The sequence below is a fragment of the Episyrphus balteatus genome, chromosome 2, assembly GCF_945859705.1.
Source record: "Episyrphus balteatus chromosome 2, idEpiBalt1.1, whole genome shotgun sequence".
In the NCBI taxonomy this organism is placed as follows: Eukaryota; Metazoa; Arthropoda; class Insecta; order Diptera; family Syrphidae; genus Episyrphus; species Episyrphus balteatus.
Genome location: NC_079135.1, coordinates 81,065,593 through 81,080,769, shown reverse-complemented (window position 1 = coordinate 81,080,769; position 15,177 = coordinate 81,065,593). Strand labels below are relative to the sequence as shown.

Sequence of the window (15,177 nt, the reverse complement as noted above, 5' to 3'; positions counted from 1 at the left end):
TTGCTTTAAGTATGAACCAGTCCTGGGGGGGGGGGGCATCCGCCGTTGGTTGTTGTACTAGATTTCTACTCACGAATAAACTACCACCTCCAATGGAACTGGGCTATAATAGTTGAAATAGCTTATTTATATTCAAATAGCCAAAATGTAAGAAATTCGACGAAGATTAAAAAAAAATAATTTAATGCACACATTTTGCATTGATTTTTTTTTAATGCAGACATTTTTTATTTGCAATAAAATTTTTTTGATGCAAAATGTTTTTGGTTGCAATGCAATACATATTTGTTTATCAAATGCAAATAATTTTCGGTTGAATTAAATATTTTTTAATGCAATTTTTTTAATTTGTAATAAATATTTTATTTTTTTAATTACTAAGTATTGCATTAAATAAAATAATAATTATAAAATATTTAACAATTCTGATTACAATCATCCTCGCAATTCGCAAACAACCACAAATTAAATTTCATGAAAAATTAATTTTTAAAATAAAATTAATTTTAAAGGTTTTATGGTTTTTAAGATTTTAGTTTCATTACAGCTTAAAAAATTAAATTAAGTAGATAGCAAAAACAAAACAAATGGAAGTCCAAAAGTGAATGAAAAATAAACCCTTAATCGGAATCGAAATTTCTTATCACTTATTTAAGATAAGAATGATAGATTTTTATTCAATCGTGTCTGTTTTTTTTGCATTCTATTTTGTATTAAAAAAAAATAAAAATAGCATACCAATTTTTTTGTTCAAAAACACCTAAAATGATTTTATAAAAAAAAATCAAGTGTTTACAGTTATAGTCTCTATCTCTTATGAAAAAGTTTTCTTTTAGAAAAACATTATAAATGGTACCCTCCACAGAGCCGTTTTTATATTTTCTTAATTTTTCATTTCTTTCTAAGGCCTTGTCCAATTGCAGCGAAAATTAAATGCAAAAACATTTAAACAATTTAATTTAAATCAAAAATTAAATTTTGAAAAAATGATTGAATTTTTTTTTTTTTGAAAAATCTAATTTCCGATAAAGTGAATGCATTTAAAAATAAATCACTACAGCCTTATTTTTAAAATATTTTTTTTTTTTTTTCAAAACAAAAATATTTATAAAAAATAATTTTTTTAATTTAGTTTAAATCAAAAATTAAATTCTAGTTTTTTGGAAAATTTGGTTCTTAGTGTTTATTAATATTTGCTAAATAATGGCAAATAAAAGTTATTTTTATAATATTTTTTTTTTGAAAACCAAAATATTTATTAAAAAAATATTTTTTTTTCTAAAAATGCATTTTAATAAGAGAAATCAAATTGCATATATTTTTTCGAGCTAAAATTCATTTAAGATGTTTTTTTTTATAGTGTCCAAATTTTGATACAAACATTTGAAATATAAAAACAATGAGGCGATGAAGATGGAGAATGTCAGAAAAGTGGGGTCTCTCAAATCTGCTTGTCTCTGTGTCTGCTAATTTTTCGAGCTACAAAACTCCTCAAACCACTGAAACTATTTGCTTTCAAGGAAATTAATTTTGTTTAGGCTTTTTATGCCCAAAATGAATAAAGTTGTTTTTTTTTCCAAAAAGGTTCTTAGATTCGTATTAGTAATCTTAATTTGAAAATATAGAAACATTTTTAAAAATATCAATTTTAGATTAAAAGAATTAGGTAAATTAACTATTTTTCAAATTATGTGAACCAATAATTTCTTAAGAATGGCATACCTACCATTTTTTTTTTTAATTTTAGAAAAATTTTACATTATATACAAGAAACTACTTCATGAAACGGCTGCTAAAATTTGCAAAACATTTATGTTAAAACAACTATTAATACTTTTCTTTAAAAACTTATAATAAATTTAATTTAAAACTATTCTTTAATGGACGCTGTAAATATTTTAAGAAACTTTTATCATAACAGCAAGTACGCGCATTTTATTTACTTTTCATTAAACATTTATTTTTAAATTAAATTACATAAAAACCTAAAACAAAATTAAAGCAATTTTTCACATTAGAGCTACGTGCGACCCAGGTCGTGCATTGAATTTAATTTGATTTAAAAATTAAAAGTATAGTGGAGTAACTAAAGCTCAAAAATTGGCAATATTAGGGAACCCGGCCGAACAGCTTAGATTTTGATGATCTTTTTTTTCAAACGTCGGTAATTAAAAATACTTTAAAGTCTATAGATTAAAAATTGCCGGTGTTGCCGTTTTGATTTTTTAAATTTAATTGAAGATTTTTTTGAACAAAAACAAATTTTTTTCAAAAATTTTTCTTAAAATTCATAAATTAATTGATGCCAAAAGATTGTCTAGGAAATTCAAGGAAAAAAAAATTAATGGGAGTGAGGGACAATCTTCCATAGTTCAAGCGATAGATGCAATTTTCTTATTAATTGACTTCAAACACAAAAAAAAATATTTGAACACAACGGCAACACCTACAATATTCAAATATACATTTTTTAAAAGCTAGAAGCTTAGTCATATATGTAAAATTAAAATGAAGTTAATTGAATGAACGGCTTTTGAAAGAATGGTAATTGAACTCAGATTTTTGAAAAAAAAAAAAATTATTGAAAAAATTTTAACATGTCGTTTTTTAAACTTGGTCGTAATGTAAAATGCATTTATTTTCAATTTTTTTTGGCCGCATTTATTACGATTTCAAATTATAAAAGGAAATGTTAATATGTATTACGGTTTATGAAAAAAATTAAAAAGTATTTCATTTTCGAAGAACTTTTTTTAATAAAAGTTTTGAAAAAAAATGTAACTTATTTTTTTTTTAAGTTCAACACCTAAACATAAAATTATTTTTTATTCATTTAATAACCCTTACTGTTGAAAGTTAAATAGAAAAAATTTAAAGTTCCTATTTACCACAGTATTTGAGAAAATTATTTATTCCAATGCAAAAATTCAGTTTTAATAAAAAAAAACCATTGAAATTGAAGTAATTTTTCATTTTTTTTTATCAAAAGTGTGATATATTTTACCTTTTTTGCTTCGAAATTCAACTGATAATATTTATGGCCAAACATTTTTTTTAAATAAATTCATTTTTTATTAGAAAAAGTTTGGAAAAAAGTAATTTTAAATTTTTCTAATAACTTTTTTTTTTTTTAATTCTGAGTTTGAGGACCATTTTTTCAAAAAGTCTTGATTAAATTTAGTGGATTTAAATTTAAGAGATAAGAATGAGCTTCTGGCTTTTTAAAAATGTATTTTAAAATATTGTAGGTGTTGCCGTTGTTTTCAAAATATTTTTTTTTGTGAGGTCAGAATGTTAGAAAATTGCATTTATCGCTTAAACGATGGAAGATTGTCCCTTACTGCCTTTTATATATTTTCCTTAAATTACCTAGAGAATCTTTTGCTATCATTTGTTTTATGAAATTTAAGCAAAAAAAAAATGGTTTTGTTAAAAAGAAATTAATTTTAATTTTAAAAAACAATACGGCAACACCGGCAATTTTTAATCTATAGACTTTAAAGTATTTTTAATTACCTACGTTTGAAAAAAAAAATCGTCAACATCAGAGCTGTTCGGCCGGGTTCCCTAATAATTTGGTTTAGTTACTCTACTAGTAACTACGTAGGTACTACATACCTACATACTTTCTTTTTTAAACATTGTCATTTAAATTTTATCTAAGCTAACAACTTTTAGTTATGAATGGGGTTACTGGTTATGAACTAAGATTTGCTACTTTTTTCTATTTCATATCCTTTTTATTCGAACATATACAAAATTAATTAATTAATAATAATTAAGTAGCTAAATAAAAAAAACTATAATTCTGTGATTCATCTTTAAACTTTATATATACCTAATATCTTATACTAACAGACTTAACTTTATCAAAAGCTAATAAAGTAGATTGATTGTTAAAAAAGAAAAAATACCTTTTACCTGCTAGCTACCTATAGGAATTCCAAAAAAAAAGTTTCAAGCTTCAAATAATACTTTAACAATCCGTTGTAGTTATATGTACGTTTTAAAAACTCCTAATCAATCTTTTGAAAACTACAAGTCGATACTTGTACATAATCTCAAGTTAAACTCAGGCCCAGCTTACAAATCAATCCACTACCTTCAAGTTCCCTTGCATGCTTGAACAAGCTTAAGAGCAGTCTCAGACAATAAATCTCAGTATCCTAATAATGTGAAGTGAAGTGATACCGTGATACCTGACAGAGTCTATATTCAATTGTGTACAAAAAAAAAAAAAATAATAATAAATAATATATTTTTAAAGACAAAACAATAAACTGTGATTTTAAATAAACTGATATTATAATTTGTAATAATTTTAAATACTTGACTATAGTGCAATATGGGCTTGATAAAATGGATTAAACGGTAAGATTGACTAGCATAGAAATAACCCTCAATATTTCAAACTAAATTCGAACAGTAATTTTTTTAAATCGAGTACAATCAGGTCAGTGACTATGTTATGCCAACTTGCTACAATGGTCAGTTTAATGGTGGCGGTGGCTTTTCATGCGTATCTCCTTTAGAAAAACAATTCTAGCATAAGTTATAAACTCATAACCGGGCTAGTCTAGTACCTACATTCTTCTCCTTTGTTACATAGTTTTATTTATTTTTGATGGTTGCGGTTCTTGCCCGCGTAATTACATATTCGGTTTATACAAAATTTGTTAGTACAGGGGAAATTAGTTTTCTGAATCGTCTATGAGCAGAGTGTTATCAAGATAGTTCTTGTCTGATAGTGCCCTGATCGGTATTGAATGCGCTTATAGAGAAAAGAGTATTGGTATTTAGTTTAATTTAAGATCAGTCTTGTTAAGTGAATGACAATTTTTACTCTATAGCGCTCTTTTTCTTTTTGTGAGAAAGGTACCTAACAACAAATTAAGCGGTTTAGTTTAACGGCTTTTTTTTTAGAGTGTCAGAGTGGAAGCTGCTTTAGCAAAAAAAAATAATTAACCTAACCTATTAAAGTTATGCAAAACACCTGCTATTGTGATATTGTTTGGTTCAATCTTGATTCTTAAATTTAATGTTTTCGGCGTTGCTTTCCGTTTCTTTAGACAAGTGAGTGAGATCTTGTTCAATAAATGTTTTTTTTTTTATTTTTGAAGATCATTAAATAAGTTATAATCCTTTTCTTATTTTCGCTGGATTTCTTAAAATAAAAAATGTAAATTTCTTAAAATATTTATTTTTCTCAACTAATTAAAAATTAATTCGGCATAAATGATAAATTTCAAGTTTTATCATTCGAATTGGTAAAATAAGAAAATTTTGAACCGCAAGTATTATGTCTATACTTAGAACAAAAAAATTATTTATCTACACAATATTTTGTTTTGTTACCTAAATGAAAAAAAAAAAAAAAAAAATTAAAGAAGAAATGCGACTTCTGAAGCATGAATTATATACCTATTATAATCATACATCTTTAGCCCATCCATAAGTAAAAATTTTACATTATGTTCATTAAATTCACTACTTCTTTAAAGCTTTGTTGTTAAGCTCGGAATTTGAGACCTATCGTGAATCTCCAGGGGAATTTCATTTCCCTCGAGATATTTGTTTCCCCCGGATTTTATGAAACTCCCTTGAAAAATTACTGTCGATATTAAAAAAATGCCGAGGGAAACTTTTTATTATTTTTGTTCCCATGTTTTAAACATTAGAGGGAATTTGTATTCATACATAATAGTCCCCAATATTTCTCCCGAATAATTTGTTCATAACATGTTATAAATTTAGGTAATAAAAAAATAAAAAAAAAAAGAAACACACTTAGGGCCATTTTTTTCACTCGGAGTTGAACATAACTTGAGAATTTTTAATATAAAAATTCTCAAGTTATGTTCAACTCCGAGTGAAAATAATGGCCCTTAAACAAATTAATAATAAATAAATTGAGGAGTGACTTTTCAAAAGGGGATAAATTAATTTTCACTTTTTTCAAGCTTAATATGCAATTCTGTTCACCACATTCCAATGCTCAATTCCACTAGAACCAGTTTAGTGAAAACACAAAATTAGTAGGTACTACTACAGGCATTAGGGAATCATTTGAGAATTTTGTGAAAGGATTTGAATTTGATATTTCATATAAAGAGGCGCATTAAGACGAACATAAATAAAATGCACGACTGGGTCGCACGAACTTGCTCTTGGAGTTAAAGTTGCTTAAATTTTTAAGACTTTTTATATAGAAATTTGGGAAAAATAAAATAAATTCTGAAATTAAATTGCCCTCCAAAACAAGTATGCAGTTTTGATTGATATATTAACGTGCAATTTTAGAAAAAAAATTTTCAAAATCGTTAGAGCCGTTTTTTTAAAATAATTTTTTGGAAAAAAGTTTTAAAATAAAATTGTAATGCCATTTTGTAGAAATCACTAATCAACATCTAAAAACAAGATTTCAAAAAAATTCAATGTCCCGTTTTCGAAAATTTGATTTTTCAAAAAAAAAAAATTTCAAAATGTTTTTAAAAATCCAAAAATAATTTTTTTGAAAATTTTATTTTTGGTTTATATTTAAATTAAATAAATGCTTCTTTACAAAAAGTTTCGTTGAAATCGAATAAGAAATTTCGGAGATATTCGAATTTGAAAAAAAAACGTACGTAAAGGTACCGTTAATAATGATTTTCAAATGATTTTTTTCATTGAAGTATAGACCTTAGCTTAAAACTAACATTTGAATTTTTTAAACAAAATCGTTGGAGCCGTTTTCGAGATATTTTAATTTTACTAAAATCGGTATATGACAAGTACCGTTATTGTTGGTCCAAAAAAATTAATTCTAAAAACCCCTCTGGAGAGTCGTCAAATAACGCTACATACCAAGTTTGACATTAATCGGTCCATCCGTTTAGGCTGCAGCTCCTTATACAGACAGACAGACTGACAGACTGACAGACTGACAGACTGACAGACTGACAGACTGACAGACTGACAGACTGACAGACTGACAGACTGACAGACTGACAGACTGACAGACTGACAGACTGACAGACTGACAGACTGACAGACTGACAGACTGACAGACTGACAGACTGACATACTGACAGACTGACAGACTGACAGACAGACAGACAGACCAGACGGACTTCCGGGACCCACTTTTTTGGCATTGTCTACCATCGTAATGTCATGGAAAAATGTTATCTCAACTTTTTTTTTTTGTACGAATGCATAACTTGATATATATAGTACCTATATCGCAAGTAAAAAATATTTTCAGTTATAACCTGACGAATTCAATATTTTTGTTGGCTACAATGATAATACTGCTCAACAAAATTCACTTTTTTTTTTGACCGAAGAACCAAAATATACTTTTCTGAATGTTTTTGGGGTGCTGATTTTGAATCCAAAGTCAGAAAAAAATCATCTCCGAAAATTTTATTTTTTATTCGTATAGAGAAACATTACAAAAAAAATATTATTTAATTAAAAAATTTGAAAATACGTTTTTCTACAAAACAAGAGAAAAAAATCTATTCTACAATCAACAGGTGCCGAGAAAATCACAAAAACGTGTTTTTCAAAATGGCGGCCAAACCACACGTTTTTGAGACGAAAAAAAATATTTTGTTATGTTCGTCTCAATGTGCCTGAAAAATCACCCCCAACTAATTTTTGTGTATGTGTTTACTATTTTTAATTTTCACAAAAGATTTGAATTTCATGATGAATTCCTGTATTGTATAAGACATTAGAATTCGTAAGAAAAATGTAGGAACAAGGAACATGCCTACCTCGAAAGGCGAGGTTTAAAATTGTGTTTGTTGATTCAAAGTTTTTTTTATTATACTTTGCTATATTTTCAGCTTTTCAGTACTTAGCATAATTAAGGTTTATCTTATTCATAGACAATATGGATTTTAAATTCGTGTTAAGTTTTAAATAGTTTTCAAGTTATGATTAGGAATATGATACCCTATTTTTCGAAGTTATGTATTTGCAATCAACTTTTTTTTCAATTCAAATATTTCAAAAATACACTTTTTTCAGTGTTTCTGAAAATAACGTTTATTCCTAGGAAAGAATACACTCTTGAAAAATTGGCCCTTATTCGTAATATTCAATAAGTAAAAAACATCATGAAAAGTTTTAATTCTAAGAAATTAAATAGAGCGTTAAACTAATTAAAATCCTTGCATACATATTTAAATCTTCGTTTTATGAAGTTCTTTTTGTAATTTGCATGTTTGAACCACTGCTGTAAAAATATCGATTACAAAAAAAAAATACATCATTTAAAAAAATATTATTGCAAATATAAATATTTTGCATTTTCAAAAATGTTATTACAATACAAGAACTTTTGCATTGAAAACAAAATTCAATGCAAATTGTGTGTATTAAATATTTTAATTTAATATTCGTCGAATTTCAAATAAATATTCTAAAAAAAATATTTATTTCCATATCAAACGAGGTATTTTTTATGAAAATCAGTTAGAAATTGGCTTAGAAAAAAAAATTTTACGATTTAAACCCAGATACAGAAAATTGATCTCGAAGCTGAGTAAAAGACGAAAAAAATGGAATTTTTTAACTTTGTCAGCTTAAAAATTCTAGGTGGTTAAATCAAACCACATGTTTTATACATTGTTAAAAAGGTCTAAAGGTCTTCTATCTTAAACTGTAAAGAAATCTAAAATGGGTAAAAACTTGACGAAGCTAGATTTTTTCAATTTGTTTTTGCCCCTAACTCCAAATTTTGGGGGTGTTATGGAGTTTTTAAATATGGTTTCGTAATGAGTGCAACTAGCTCTACCAATCGTGATAGGTCTCCGCCACGTATATTTTGATTTTTGAGTGTTACACAGTGTAATCAGACAAAAAAAAAAAAAACAAGTTGATGTGAATTAAATCTTTGACGAAAGGTTTAAAAAATTTATTCGAATTTTTTTTTTCAAAATTTACAGTATAAACCAATTGAAATTTGAAATGGTTTATACAAAAGAGATTATAATATCACTCTTATGAACTCTAAGAAGCATTCACACTAATGTCTGAAATTGGAATTAAGCAAATTCTTCTATTAAAGAAAATAGTCTAAAAATAAAGTCGAAAAATCTGAAAGAGTATATGAAAAGATAAATTATTTAAATTTTTGTTTACGTTTTCTTCTTCTTAGTTAAATTTATATTTTGATTTTAATACTCTCTTAATATAGGGAACTGGACTCATCGAATTCCTGCAAAAGACGCCAAAGTGAACCACCACTTTCGGGAAATACTACTACCGATCAGCTACCACGTGACGAGTCATACGTTAAAGCTTTATCAAAATTCAATGAATGGCGACGAAGACAACAAATTGGAGGATCAGTACGTTTGTCTCGTAAGCAAAGTAAAAAGTTAATCGAACGAAGAGGCCAAAGCGAACAATTTTTTGAAAAAAGATACCCAATAACTGATAGTATTGAGTCTAAAAACAAAATAAAACCTCTTGAAAATGGTCTATATGAAGAAATTCCTGTAAATATCTTGAAGCAAAACCAAAACGATTTCAATACACCTCCAAGAAGAAATATTTATGATAAACCTCCAAGCAATCAGTCTTTTCCAATAATCGATAGTATCAAAACAAGAAGTCAAACCAACACATCTACGAACCAATCCAACGATACACAAATCTATGAGAATGTTGTTATTGAATTAATTGATCAATGCGATGGTATCCCAGATACATTGGATATCATAAAGAACTTTCTTAGTCCACCTGCTAAATTTTTCAAAGATAACTCAAATCCATTTGCTAATGTTAAAACACCAATAAGAGAGCATAATCAAGAAACAGAAGAGTCTTCCCCCAACGACGATTGGGCTTATGAAAGCCCAAGGAATCTTCAGAGTCTTGATGCACTTAGAGCAAACTTTAAACAATTTGAGGCGGATGATAACCGGGGACGAAAATCTATTTCAAGTGATCACAGATTAAGTAGAAATCCTCCGTACCAAACGGTGATTAACAAACACGGCGAAGAAGTAGAGTATGCTTTGCCATTAAATGAAAAGCTTGAAGAAGAATTGGAAGAAAAACTTCTTAAAAGTGAGTCGAGAATTGTAGCACTGAATAATACTTCAACCTATCAACAATACGTTGAGGATAACTTTCAATTTCTTAATGAGAATGATCGACTTGGACTGTCTCGTGTTTCGGGGTCTTTTTCGAATAATCAATTTCATAGTGGAAACGTGCTTATCACGGATTTGGATGGTACAAGTGGTAGGAATTATTATCATTGTTTTTGGTTAAAATATACTTCATTTGTATTTTTTTAGTGGGAACAAAAGCAGCTGATGATCAAAAAATTTTAAGAGAACACAATTTAGTTCATGAATTGGAGAATTTAGATATTTGGAGTCGAAATATAAGCAATAATATTGAAAGAAGTATTGTTAAAAAGATATCATCCGATATGGTGAGAATTCGACTTTTATTATATCGAACAAATAACTCCATTTTCTTAAAATTTATTGAGCCATAAATTAATTAAACCAAACTTATTAATATTTTTTTCAGCATTTCGAAGAAATAATAGTATGCAACTCAAATGAGGTCTCCGAAAAGAGTCCTCGCCAAGTGTTTGAGACCTTAAACGGAACTCTTCATTCGGGAACATTTCACTGTGTGCCCGTTACACAATTTAAACCAAAAGCTTGTGTTTTTGCCAATAGTACTCTTCAATTAAATTATGAAGTTTTTCGGTAATTTTCTTACTACAAAAGCTTGGTGTTTTTTTGAAAATCAACTATCATTTATAACTTTCTTTCAGTAAAATTCGTCATCCAGATATTGCTTTATTGATGGGTATAACAGTGGACAATAAGTGTGATTTGGATTCTTTAATATTGGAGCCTTTAGATTATTCTTTACATCATTTCATTCATCAAGAGGTAAGGCTGGTTTTTTTTTGATGTTTTTTTTACATTTATAATTATTTAAAGGAAAAATCTCTTATTGTATTATTCAATATTACCTCATTTTTTTTAAAGAGTATGTTTAAGCCACAAAATAATATTACATTCTTTTTTGAGATCTTACTAGGCACTTTAAGGAAACGAATACATAGTTAATTCAATAAGGCAAAATCGAACTTTCCACACAAAATATGAAGTAGTTTCAAATTTTTGTATGGTATTTCGAAAATTGGCCTTCTCAGGTTTTTGGCTTCTAACATCATTGCTATTTTTAATTGGGTAATATTTTTTAAACTGATTTTTTGCACATACCTACATATCTTACGTTTCCTTCGCTTCCTATTTGTAAAAGAAAACTCCTTCACCCGAAATAATTTTATGAAGTGTATTAATTTTTGGTTCTTATCCCAAATGTAACGATATTATGTAATTGAATAAAGGTACCCCATCAATTGTTGTAACTATTAAAAATGCAACCTTTAATCCACCATATTTTTATAGACCCTTTAATAGATTCTTGGTTTTCATCTCAAGATTAACATTATTGCTAAATTTCAATAATTTACCATTATTCTAAATTAGTTTTACAATGAGCTGCCATTTTGTCTTCACCTCAAAAAAAAATATACTCTCACATGAAAAAATATAGGAATGGAATTACATATTTAATTCGCAATTCCAATGGCAAAAACAACATTTTTAATAAAGTTCCCTAAGGGGTCATTTATACTATTGGTTTTTGGGAATCATCACAACTTTTCCTTATTTAACAAAAAAAAAACCTTTCAAAAGACTGCTCAGATTCATGATTATTGTTTTAAATGTAATATTTTTTGTTTACCAATTTTCATTGGGGTATTATTTTTGTCAGTTTGTTTAGTACAAATTCCGATTTCTCTGTTTTCCTTTCAAAAAGACACACTGTTTTGTTCACCTTCAGTTCCACGAAAAATCTGAAAAGATCTTTATCATGCTATGGAATACCTACGAGTAAGAAAGGTGGCATATTAGCTATGGTAATAAAATACCATATTTTGTATGAAGCAATAAATCTAGCTTTTAGTTTTTAAATGGAAGAAACTGTTGCGCATACGCCACCGTGACCAAAATGTAATATTAGTGTTAAATAATAATTTTCATCAAACAAATCTGATACAAAATATTATAATTTTGCAAAGCTTTTAAAGTATCGTCCCAATTTTAATAAGTAGGAAGATACAATATGTACTACTAGCTAAAACCAAATTCGTTATAATTATGTTTAGATTCAGTACCATTTGGAAGATTAAACATGCTTTGTGCTTAGGTTTCGACCAAATATATGTTTTTAATCCAATTTTTTGTTAGTTTACCTCATTAACTAAAAACATACCTATAAGCCCATTAAACTAATCAAATATTTCAGGGAGGATGTATTCCAATCTCAATTTGTCTGCTTTACACCCTTCAAATTACGAGTGCGGTAACCTATCTACACAAACATGGATTGATACATTCGAATATTTCTACACACAGTGTAGTAATGTGCCACTTGTCAAAGGCAGTTAAACTAACATCGTTTGAATTAACAACAACCACAAATCAAGAATTGAGGGATGAACTTATGGAATTCTTTCAAAATGATAAATATGGTAAGTTTCGAAAATATAAAAATTTCCCATAATTCTATAACGTTTTTCATTTTCAGAAAACGAGTTCGCTACAAATATAAGCCAACTTCCACCTAAATTACGCCCTTACAACATAGAATACCGAAAAATGTTTTCAAAACATAATCATCAAGCTCCCGAACTACTTTCCAACCGTACTGGGTTTGTGTTCCCATTGATACAAAGCGATATTTATGGCATTTGCTTGATGCTCTGGGAAATGCTTAATTGTTCTATTCCCTTCGCAGACTTTGATTACGATGAAATGGCAAAGTTAATTTACTTGCAAAATGCCCAGCTTCCAATGCTTAGAGAAAATCGTCAAAAATCATTTGATAATGTACTAAAGTTGGGTTTGAATATGTTGGCCGAAAAAAGAATTTCAGATACAACTGAACTGACTGAAGCTCTTAGCGAAGTATCACTTGATTCGAATGACAAAATAGATACATCATTTGAGGGTGAAAAAATGATTTCAAAGAAACACCCTTCAGAAGGAATTTCAAGTTTATTATACAACAAAGGTTTCGGTCCAATGATCAGTGAACGAACAAGTACAATTAAAAAACGAAAACATATCTTCAAAGAAGATCGTTTGTCAGCTAGACAATTATTTGTCTATTCACAAATGAACAAATCAAACGAACCATCTGAAATGTTGGTTCCTTCGCAAACATCTTCTCCCAATAGTCCTCAATATGGATTCGAAATTGGAGAAGTTTCTATCCCCGAAACACCGATTGCTCGAAGTAATAAACTTCGAAAAACTGCATGGTTATCTAATCAATCCATTTCACCGATAGTTCATTTGGAAATAAAATCAAACGATGATGATGCAGCAATCAATCAGATTGAAATTGTAGAGAAAAATAAATACAATGCATTAAAATCTGAAGACCCGTCATCGAATAAACTCTACAATGTGAATATTCGAATTCGGCCAAATTCGAAAAAGAACAAAACACCAACAAAGAAAGAAGATGATTTGGCCCAGTCAGCTATCGAAAATAATTCCATCGAACAGGGACAGAAAAATGTCTCCCAAATATCGGATTACATTAAATTCTTTAATCTTGTTTCGAAACAAAATCCTAAGCCAGTAGTTCATTCGCCAGCTAAAACTCAGTCACCGGTCGAGAACCTAGTGAATTACAATACATCTGCATCGAAACCAACACAGACTACAGAAAAATTGTCAAATCCAAAATCTGAGCCAACTCCAGTTGATCAAAATAGCATCAATGAATTCTTCTCAAGAAGTCATGTGTCATCGGATTTCGAAAATTCGTTATGGCGACGAGAAAAACAAAAATGCGACCAAGTTGTAAAAAATCAGAGACGTATATCGGTGAAAGATGCAGTTAATAAATTCGAATCGTTTTCTAAATCCATAGTCAGTGAGTCAAGCTCACCAAAACTGAAGAAAAACATTCAATCAGGTTATTCAAGCTCTGATGATAAAAAGAAAATAAATTCGAATTTCGAAAATTCGAAAAATTCCGATGATTGTGAAAGAAATATTTCCAAAATGAACGTAGTTTTGCAAAATAAAAATGAAAGTATGAAAGCCAATGAGGAAAAACTAGAAGATCAAATTTCAAAGCGCAAAACTGATTCCGAAAGTACATCTGAGCCTCTCGAACATCCACCAAATCAAAGTCCAATGTTAACATTGAATTTCAAAAAGTTGGATAGACGAGCATCCGATCTTGGAAGTTATTACATACGTCAAACACCAACGACAAGAGCACTAACGGCAAGGCATTCCATTTATGGATCGGAAATATTTAAGCGTCTTCGAAAACCAAAGATATCACCTGGAGTTGAAAATGAAGATATTTCAGAGAAGAAAACAAATAAGGCGGCATTATTAAATACACCCTTCTTTCAGGACAAGAATAAAGACTTTAAAATTAAAGTTGGTAAATTAACGTGTTTGAACTGCGGTCATAAATTATTTGTTGTTGATGACATCGGTAGGAATTAATAACTTGAGTTTTCAAAATTTCGTTTTTAATATTATGTACTTTTATTTATTTTGTTTTTAGTTCACTCGAACACTGGTGAGGATATACATAATGAAACGTTTTCAGAACTGTTACTTACACCTTTGAAAAGGAATTTTGGATTGCAGGTAAGACGTAAAAGAAATATGAACTTATCGAGTGTTTTTTCCCCATCTGAATATTTCTTGATAAGAATAGGTTTGTTCAAAATATTTGGGACACTGCATAAAGTTAGAAATTTGTATGCAGAACCCATTAGAAGTTATTAAACCAATTTTGAATGGACTTGTTTTAGTATCTAATATAATATTTTTAATCATTTTTCAGCAAGTATCCAAATCCACCGAAGACTTTTACATTGATGATGATTTCTGTGAGGACATAGAACTTTGTGCAAATATGGAACTTGGCACCCAAACTCATCTTTCAGACTTTGATTTTGATATTTTCTCAGCTGAAATTTTTAATGCATCAGAAGAAGAAAAAACCAATCAAATTACGTAGGAATACAAAGATAGAAGTTTTTTTTTTCATTTATATTTAAGCTTTTCTAAAATAATGTACAAAATGTTATAAAATGTT

At 28.4% G+C, this 15,177-nt stretch overlaps 1 protein-coding gene across 3 annotated transcripts; it reads left to right on the top strand.

The window, feature by feature from the left end:
- Positions 1-4,082: 4,082 nt before the first annotated feature.
- LOC129909101 (uncharacterized) lies at positions 4,083-15,166 on the top strand. Of its 3 annotated transcripts, none has more exons than XM_055986062.1 (9): positions 4,083-4,371; positions 9,191-10,245; positions 10,302-10,441; positions 10,543-10,727; positions 10,796-10,916; positions 12,346-12,571; positions 12,628-14,565; positions 14,638-14,723; positions 14,923-15,166. In XM_055986062.1, the coding sequence occupies exons 1-9, from the start codon at positions 4,346-4,348 to the stop codon at positions 15,097-15,099; spliced, it is 3,954 nt and encodes a 1,317-aa protein (XP_055842037.1). In that variant the 5' UTR covers positions 4,083-4,345; the 3' UTR covers positions 15,100-15,166. The 3 variants fall into 3 exon arrangements, with proteins under 3 accessions (XP_055842037.1, XP_055842036.1, XP_055842038.1); XM_055986061.1 differs by lacking the exon at positions 4,083-4,371 and adding an exon at positions 4,941-5,073; XM_055986063.1 differs by lacking the exon at positions 4,083-4,371 and adding an exon at positions 5,001-5,179.
- Positions 15,167-15,177: the final 11 nt, after the last annotated feature.